The sequence below is a fragment of the Centroberyx affinis genome, unplaced genomic scaffold (genome assembly GCF_046629955.1).
Source record: "Centroberyx affinis isolate AG114_WGS23_722 - 3 ecotype Tasmania unplaced genomic scaffold, CSIRO-AGI_Caff_v1 ptg005460l_1, whole genome shotgun sequence".
Taxonomy (NCBI): Eukaryota; Metazoa; Chordata; class Actinopteri; order Beryciformes; family Berycidae; genus Centroberyx; species Centroberyx affinis.
Genome location: NW_027282733.1, coordinates 5,001 through 15,000, shown reverse-complemented (window position 1 = coordinate 15,000; position 10,000 = coordinate 5,001). Strand labels below are relative to the sequence as shown.

Here is a 10,000-nt window from a genome sequence, read left to right as displayed (position 1 = left end):
AGCTGCTGCACTACGGAGACCCCAAACCTAGTGAAGCACCGTGCATGAATGCTAACAGCTAAGCTAACCGTACCTACAGAGACGTCTCGCCAGTTACCAGTCTCACTTTGACAGATCTTTCTCCCGCTGAGGGTCACATGTCCCACAGTGACAAGTGAAGAGGCAGGTAGCAAGTTTACTAGTTTAACAAGTTTACTAGTTTAACAAGTTTGCTAGTTTAACAAGTTCACTAGTTTAACAATTTCACTAGTTTAACAAGTATACTAGGCACAGCAAGGCAAGGCAAAATGTATTCATGTAGCACATTTCATACACAAGTCAAATATAATGTGCTTCACATAAAACAGAAAAAAATACATAAAAATCCTCCCAAGCCAACTTGCTCAGGGCCACACACCACAACTATTTAGAATGACATTAAAAAAGAAAGAAAGAAAGATAGAGATAAAATAGGTAAAACATAAATAAAATAAATAAAATAAATATAATAACAACTGTTACATCTACATACAAATGATTTAGCGGAAAGCCACAGAGAAAAGGAATGTTTTGAGCAGACTTTTAAAAGAGCTGACAGTGGGAACATCTCTGTGCTTCTGGAAGTTTATTCCAGTAATCGGGAGCATAATTACTAAAAGCAGCTTCACCTGATTTAGTTTTCACCCTGGGAACAACTAACAGGCCGGTCCCAGAGGACCTCAGAGGTCTGGGTGGCTCAGATCATAAGAGCAGGTCAGAAATGTATTTTGGAGCGAAGCCATTTCGCGCTTTATTTACAAGCAGCAGAATTTCAATTTTATGGCACACTGGAAGCCAATGCAGTGACCTAAGAACTGGTGTAATGTGTTCTGTTTTCTTAGTCTTAGTCAGAACTCTGAGAGCAGCATTCTGAGTTTTTTTAAATCAGGTTCTGACATAAGACCCCTTACTTTTAAGGTGATAAAAAGCTGATCTTGTAATGGTACTGATATGGTTGTTAAAAATCAGATCGGAATCCATAATAACACCAAGATTCCTAGCTTGGTCTTTACTCTTGAGAGACAGGGAGTCAAGGTGAGCCCTAATTGTCTGTCTCTTTTCCTTAGTGCCAAAGATAATTACCTCAGTTTTGTCTTTATTTAGCTGAAGACAGTTTTGGCACATCCAGTCATTAATTTCCTCAATACACTGAATCAGAGAATCTACAGGACCAAAGTCACGTGAAGAAAGAGATATATAGAGCTGAGTGTCATCTGCATAATTGTGGTAATGAATGCTACTTTTCTGTATGATAAGCATGTAGAGGTTGAATAAAAGAGGGCAAAGGATTGAGCCCTGTGGAACTCCACATGTCATACTGGTCATACCAGTTTAACAAGTTCACTAGTTTAACAAGTTCACCAGTTTAACAAGTTTACTGATTTAACAAGTTTACTGATTTAATAAGTTCACTAGTTTACCAAGTTCACCAGTTTAACAAGTTTACTGATTTAACAAGTTTACTGATTTAACAAGTTCACTAGTTTAACAAGTTCACCAGTTTAACAAGTTCACTAGTTTAACAAGTTCACCAATTTAACAAGTTCACTAGTTTAACAAGTTTACCAGTTTAACAAGTTCACCAGTTTCACAAGTTCACTAGTTTAACATGTTCACCAGTGTAACAAGTTCACCAGTTTAACAAGTTCACTAGTTTAACATGTTCACCAGTTTAATAAGTTCACCAGTTTAACAAGTTCACTAATTTAACAAGTTCACCAGTTGAACAAGTTCACCAGTTTAACCAGTTTACCAGTTTAACAAGTTCACTAGTTTAACAATTTTACTCGTTTAACTTGTTCACCAGTTTAACAAGTTCACTAGTTTAACAAGTTTACTAGTTTAACAAGTTCACCAGTTTAACAAGTTCACTAGTTTAACAAGTTTACTAGTTTAACAAGTTCACTAGTTTAACAAGTTCACCAGTTTAACAAGTTTACCAGTTTAACAAGTTTATTAGTTGAACAAGTTCACCAGTTTAACAAGTTTACTAGTTTAACAAGTTCACCAGTTTAACAAGTTTACCAGTTTAACAAGTTTATTAGTTGAACAAGTTCACCAGTTTAACAAGTTCACCAGTTTAACAAGTTTACTAGTTTAACAAGTTCACCAGTTTAACAAGTTTACTAGTTTAACAAGTTCACCAGTTTAACAAGTTTACTAGTTTAACAGTTTACTCGCTTGCGTCATCGATTCCTCAATTACCAGAATTTTTTTCAGGGATGGGAGGGGAGAGCGGCGCTTTCAAACAGCGAGGAGGAGACAAGCTAGTTTTAAAAAAAATTAAAAGCTGCTGAACGGAGCAGGAGGAGCTTCGAGTCGGTCCGAGTTTTGACAACAAGCTTTAGAAAACAGGTGAAAACAGCAACACAGCTGGATATTGGTTTATGTCGTTACGTCTCAAAACAGTCTCCACATGGCACACGTTAGCTTCAGGATTGGTTACAGGGTCTGAAATCGCTTATTGCAGGTTTAAATCTACATCAGTCAACTTTTCTCCAGGAAGTGGCTCGTCAGTCGCTCCTCTCGCTCCTTAACTCTTCAATTCTGTTTCTTTTCCTAGTGCTTCATTCTCACATGATCATTGTCGAGTCACAGGAGTATCATAGAAAAAACCCTGTATCTCCAAAATATCAAGAAGAACAGCCTGCAACTGAAGTTAAAACCAGACTGGAGTTAACAAGAGCGATTTGTTCCAGCTCTTGTCAGGATGCTGTGACCTCTGACCCCTGACCTCTGACCTCCTTAGCATGGGTTGCTTTTACAGTTGAAGCTGATTCTGAATGTCAGTGGAGTCAGAGAATCAGATGAGTAGAATGTGATTCTAATGTAAAGTGATTCCTCGACCTCTCCATGGTGCTGAAGCCGCTCAGCGTCCAGCAGAGCGCTGGCACAGAGCAGCATTCCTGTGTGTGTGTGTGTGTGTGTGTGTGTGTGTGTGTGTGTGTGTGTGTGTGTGTGTGTGTGTGTGTGTGTGTGTGTGTGTGTGGACAGACACAGCAGGTCAGATCTTGGCGCTCTCTTCGCCTCCCCAGCACTTCAGGTTCATGTTTTGTTTCTCTTCGTCTCCGCTGCTGGTTTCACACACAGCTCAACTCTTTCTCACACTCTCTCTCACACACACACACACACACACACACACACACACACACACACACACACACCTTCACTCAACAAGGTCCTGGTCCTGAAGGGTTCAACTCAATCCATCAAAATACTTTATCCATCCCTCAAGGGGCAAACCAAGGCAAGCGATTTCATAAACAACAGGAGACCCGATATTCAATCATTCATCAGCCAATCAGGAGCGAGTCCAGCTGTGATGCGGAGTTAGACTGAAACTGACTGGAAAAAAGGATGGAGCTTTGAAAATGTAACCATCAAACAAAACCACATTTTAACAGTGTCTTCATTAACATGTGTGTGTGTGTGTGTGTGTGTGTTCCAGATCGTGTACTTCACGGCGACCTTCCCCTATGTGGTTCTCATCATCCTATTGGTCCGAGGAGTCACACTTCCTGGTGCTTACGACGGCATCATGTACTACATCAAACCTGATTGGTCCAAGCTGGGGGAGGCTCAGGTCGGTCCAATCAGATACCAGAGAGTTTTTACAACAGTGATGAGTCAAGCTGCAAGCTGTTATCGTATGATCAGAGGAGAGAGCAAGTCTACTCTGCTCAAGTCCCAAGTCTAAATGTAGATTACCAAGTCCAAGTCCAAGTCATTAATGTCAAGTCTCAAGTCTAAATGTAGAACAGCAAGTCAAGTCAGAACAAATCAAGAGTCCAGTATCAATTTAATATCTTAAAGAAAACTAAATATCTAGGACTTTTCAATGCAATATGGTTTTAATAGGATACAAACTTGGTAAGAGCATCATGAGTTTGATTTCTATAATCAGTTTCAACTTCAATAAATTCAATCATTCCATACAAATTCAGAAAACAGAATTTCAATTCAGTTCTTCAGTACTTTAGAAACCTTTTCAAGTCATCAGAGTACAAGTCAGAGTCAAATCCCAAGTCACCAGAACCCAAGTCAAGTCAAGTCTCAAGTCTTCTCTTCATGCATCAAGTCAACAGTCAAGCAACTAAAACTGTGACTCAAGTCTGACTTGAATCCAACTCGAGTCAAAGTCTTGTGACTTGAATCCCCAACTCTGTATGATATAATAATAAGTCACATATATGATAATATCAGGTTGATCAGTGAAAATTTGAAAATGTGAGATGCATCATTCCCACAAGTTTTGGCAAAATCCGACAATTGAACCAATGCCCCGCCCCCTGCCCCCTGCCCCTGCCCCCGCCCCCTGCCCCCTGCCCCCTGCCCCTGGTCCCGTCCCCCTGACCCCCGGCTGACCTCTGACCTCTGGCCCTGCAGGTGTGGATCGACGCCGGCACGCAGATCTTCTTCTCGTACGCCATCGGCCTGGGAGCGCTGACCGCTCTGGGCAGCTACAACCGCTTCAACAACGACTGCTACAAGTACGCACACACACACACACACACACACACACACACACACACACACACACACACACACACACACACACACACACACACACACAGAGTATATACACTGGATTTCCATGTTAACAGCAGTTGAACATGGGTCATTTTGTAATAAGACACATGGAATATTGTAAAAAATGTGATCCATCAATGAAGATTAATTGATTGATTCCCCCCCCCCCCCCCGCCTGTAGAGATGCCTTCATGTTGGCTCTGATAAACAGTGGAACCAGTTTCTTCGCTGGTTTCGTTGTGTTTTCCATCCTGGGCTTCATGGCTGCTGAACAGGGAGTGGACATCTCACAGGTGGCCGAATCAGGTACACACACACACACACACACACACACACACACACACACACACACACACACACACACACATGCAAGCAACACACATGCATTTGCTCACACATGCATTTGCTCACACACACACACATACACATATAAATGCACACATAGATGGACAAGTCCACACATACACACATGCAAGGACCCACACACACTAACAGTCAGACACACACACACACACACACAGTAGCAGTCATTGTGAGTCAGTGTTTCCCCCTCAGAACTTCTCAGTTATTTTTAACACTCTGAAGCGTTTAACCTTCACTGCCATGTTAGAAACTCATTCAGTCTCTATCAGTTTAACACAGACTTCACCCAGCTGAGTCTCATGATGGAGGAACATGGAGAACTGTGTGTTAGTGAATAAAGTGTAAATGTGTCTGAAGCAGCTGAAGCAGAGAGCAGCTGAGTCAGCTTGTTGTGGTGTGGCTGTAGATCCATTCAGTAACGTTCTCAGTGAAAGTGAATAGTGTGATAAGGTGGATTTGTTTCCAAATGTAGGTTACTGTGACACAGTAAACTGTCTTGTCTTTAGCCCTAGTCTCTACTCCAAAACATGAAGAGTTGGAGCTTGAGAAGAGTCAGCTCAGTTAACCTGAACAAACTGTTAGCTAGCTAACTAGCCGGCAAACACACTGATGTTAATGTCAACATGCTAACGCTAGCTGCTACTAGATACGTTAGCTAGTGTGCTAATCAGATGTGTTAACAACAAGACAGTGATGGTCAGCTGACCAGATGCTATGGTTAGCTAGCTAACAGCAGGCTCATTTAGCAAAGACACAGGTGTTAGTGTTAGCATGCTAACGCTAGCTGCTACTAGATACAGGATAGAAACAGGATTCTACTAGTCCTCTAGTCTGATAGGAAGTGATGGATGTCAGTGATAGCAATAAATCAACAACTATATCGCTGTTGATGTGAAAACCTCTTAACTCTAAATTTGTTCATGTTCATGTTTTAACTTCGCTCTGCAGCCTCAGTCTCATTAAGCCTCTAAACCACTGAGCAAACTAAAGCTCATGTTCATCAAGCTAAAACATCTTTAACTCTAACTTTACTTTATGCCACATCAACTATACAGAACAACACAGACTGAAGAAGCCAGAAAACAACAACAAATATCAACAGAACAAGACACACTGAGGGGTTATGGGTAATAATGAGCAAAAAATCAGATACAAAAGTGATTTAAAAACGCAAAATTAAAAATACAATTCATGTTCAAACAAAGCTGTTTTACGTCCAGCTGACATGTTGGAGATACGAGGTTTCCACTGCACATGAGTCCAAACGCTGTGAAGTGAATATAAACAGGCTGAAATAATAACCATGCAGCCTGGATAGAGCTGATTGATTTGATTTTTGATTTTATTTGGATCTCTTTTAGCCCATTGGCTAATCTTCCAAGAGTCCACAAGCATACAATAATTCATACAACACATAATTGTTGACACACACATATCATATACATACATGCATACATACACATATAACCTACATACATTGGCACATATCCTGTATGGACCTACATACACATATTCATCTACATTGTGTTTTCAATACCAATACTCTACAAACCTGCTGACAGTGCAGTACACCAGTGTGATGATAACTACATTTGAATCTTGAAATCTTGCAATCAACAATCCAGCTGCCTTCCCATTTCAGTTTTTATTTTTGGTAGTCCATAATGATTTTTATCTCTTATTCTTATATTAACTTGATGTTTATCATGTACCAATAACAGTTTGTCCTTAATACTAACTGGCTTTTTAAACTGTTGAATTATTGAAATTAGTGCAACAGAATATTGTCTCACACGCTCTACTGCTGTGGGCCGTCCCAGTATAATATGAAGTTAAACACCTGAAGACCTTATTCCTGCTGCCTTGTTTAGTGTGACCTGCAGTCTCCTCATCTCTCTCTGAGCTGAGCTGCATTATAGAGTATAGAGGTTTGGGGTCAAAGGTCAGGCTGGACATGTCTGTTGTAGAAATCTGCCTTCACTCCTCAGGTCGACTCAATGTAAATGTGTTTATATGAATCATGTATGAACCAAGTGAATTATTGTTTGACTCTACATTGCTTTCAGCTGGAGAACGAGTGTGTGTGTGTGTGTGTGAGACAGAATGCCTGTATGTGTGTGAAGTGTGTGTGTGTGTGTGTGTGTGTGTGTTACATGTTAGAATTTATAATGTCGAATGTGTGTGTGTGTGTGTGTTCTGCAGCTCTATGTCTTTAGCCCGACTAACCAACCGTGTGTCTATTAATGGCTCTGAAGCACATGACATGACATCACACACACACACACACACACACACACACACACGCACACACACACACAGACACACACACAGCTAGTTATATTTAGCCTCTCCAGAGAAGGTAGCGTGTCTTTTTGCTGCAGGCCTCTCTCTCTCTCTCTCTCTCTCTCTCTCTCTCTCTCTCTCCCCCCCCCTCTCTCTCTCACACACACACACCATACTTCTTCTGCTGTAGTGTTGTAAGGTTGAGAGAGAGAGAGAGAGAGAGAGAGAGAGAGAGAGAGAGAGAGAGAGAGCATAAGTGCACGTGTCAATGCTTGAACACCAGTATGTATTTTGAGAGTGAGAGAGAGACAGAAAGAGAGTCTATATACAGTATGTATGTCTATGTAAGTGTGTGTGTGTGTGTGTGTGTGTGTGTGTGAATGCAAATGAGAGACAACTTCTTCATGTTACATTTTTAATTTCTTTGTAAGAAGGACAACAAAAATCCACCTGCCTGTCATGTCTTACCATGATTTAAAGTATTAGCATCACGTGTGTGTATGTGTGTGTGTGTGTGTGTGTGCGTGTGTGTGCTTGCGTGTGTGTGTGTGTGTGTGTGTGTGTTACAGTATTAACTGTAGGCCTCTGACCTCTTGAGATGTGACTCATCTCCATTTCAAGAGGCTCGGCACGCAGCAGCAACAAGGTAACAAACACAAACCCAATATACAGAATATCATACAGTCTGTACAGCTTTAACTCTGAGTACTGCAACAGAACAGAACAGAACAGAACAGAATAGAATAGAATAGAATAGAACAGAACAGAATAGAATAGAATAGAATAGAATAGAATAGAATAGAATGGAATAGAATAGAATAGAATAAGACAGAAAAAAGGAGCAGAGCAGAATGGAACAACAGATTTCTCATGAGTTTTTAATGATACAAGACTTTAATTATCAATGTTAAGTAGAGAGATGAGAGGGGAGGAGAGGAGGAGATGGAAGGAGGAGAGAGGAGAGGGAGAAGAGGAGAGGAGGAGAGAGAAGAGAGGAGAGGAAAGGGGAGGAGAGGAGGAGATGAAAGGAGGAGAGAGGAGAGGAAGAAGAGGATAGGAGGAGAGAGAAGAGAGGAGAGGAAAGGGGAGGAGAGGAGGAGATGAAAGGAGGAGAGAGGAGAGGAAGAGAGAGGTGAGGAGAGGAAAGGAGATGAAAGGAAGAGAGGAGGAGACGAAAGGAGGAGAGAGGAGAGGAAGAAGGGGAGAGGAAGAGAGAGAAGAGAGGAGAGGAAAGGAGGAGAGAGGAGAGGAAGAAGAGGAGAGAGAAGAGAGAGAAGAGAGGAGAGGAAAGGAGGAGAGAGGAGGAGAGGAAAGGAGGAGAAAATGTTTGGTAGAAAGTTGCATCTTTGCTTACTTCCTTTCTGATCTCTCCTTCAAAGCATTACCGTGTACTAACCACACACACACACACACACACACACACACACACACACACCTGTGATCAGCACCAGGCCGTCACACACACACCGAAACTCAGAGAAGCGACAGATTAACGCTCCTGTATCAGATGTAATATTGTTTTATTGTGAACATAGCAATACATTTTTCATTTTGACTTTGGGTTTTGAGCTCATTATAACACCAGCAGAGCTGAAGTCCAGACTTTAGTCCGGTCCAAGTCCAAGACCAGGACCGAAGAAGCAGAGCGGGATGCTGTCTCGTTTGGGTTCAGGTGTTTCAGCTGCTAGAACGCCGACATTCAAAATAATTTGTATTCATGAATTTAAAATCAAGCATCAACAAACCAGCAGACGTGACTCGCTACAGCCGACTGTATGGGTGTGAATATAACTCACAATGTTGATGTTTATTATCACTAGTGCATCACCATGCTGCTCAGAGCTGTTAACTTGTTTATTCAAAGTTTATTAATATTGATCGTGTCGCGTGTCCGATCACACACTGCGATCGGACGGTTCTCGAGATCTGAGACGGACACACAGACAGACTTTATAGTATGATGATGATGATGATGATGATGATGATGATGATGATGATGATGATGATGATGGACCGCAGACATCAGACAGACTTCCACAGTTTGTGACGCCAAGTGGGAGAAATCCGAGTTGACGATCAGTAGGAGGCGATGTGAACAGTTTTTCCCAGTCGGCAGCTCAAATTTACTGTAAATCTGACATGACCTGAAGGCAGCATCGCTCCAGTCTGTTAACCTGAGGAGAAGCACTGTGTTACACAACAATAATGTGTTAACACTTAATGATACTTACTGAAAACTGTAATTGCATTGTGTTGTTATGTATGAGTCACATGACTTGGACTCGAGTCTCAGTTTGAATTGCTTGGGACTTGACTTGATGCATGAAGAGAAGACTTGAGACTGGACTTGACTTGGGTTCTGGTGACTTGGGACTTGACTCTGACTTGTACTCTGATGACTTGAAAAGGTTTCTAAAGTCTTGACTTGAGATCTTGTGTTTGTGTAAATGACTTAGATTGAAAGTGATGAGATTTGTTCCAGCAGACGACTGAATTTAAATTCTGTTTTCTGAATTTGTATGGAATGATTGAATTTATTGAAGTTGAAACTGATTATAGAAATCAAACTCATGATGCTCTTACCAAGTTTTTATCCTATTAAAACCATATTGCATTGAAAAGTCCTAGATATTTAGTTTTCTTTAAGATATTAAATTGATACTGGACTCTTGATTTGTTCTGACTTGACTTGCTGTTCTACATTTAGACTTGAGACTTGACTTGAGACTTGTGCGTCAAGACTTGAGACTGACTTGGGACTTGAGCAGAGTTGACTTGGTCACAGCTCTGTTAACACAGTTTTAAT

The 10,000-nt window shown here is 41.1% G+C and overlaps 1 protein-coding gene across 1 annotated transcript in view; it reads left to right on the top strand.

Annotated features, from left to right (window-relative positions):
- Nucleotides 1–10,000, top strand: part of LOC139667354 (sodium- and chloride-dependent creatine transporter 1-like) — a gene marked incomplete at its 3' end in the record, with an annotated part of 30,470 nt that overhangs the window by 15,792 nt on the left and 4,678 nt on the right. The window contains exons 4-6 of the mRNA XM_071546808.1: nucleotides 3,467–3,601; nucleotides 4,405–4,508; nucleotides 4,730–4,854. Coding sequence (XP_071402909.1) covers nucleotides 3,467–3,601; nucleotides 4,405–4,508; nucleotides 4,730–4,854 — 364 coding nt within the window. The remainder of the gene's footprint in view (nucleotides 1–3,466; nucleotides 3,602–4,404; nucleotides 4,509–4,729; nucleotides 4,855–10,000) is intronic.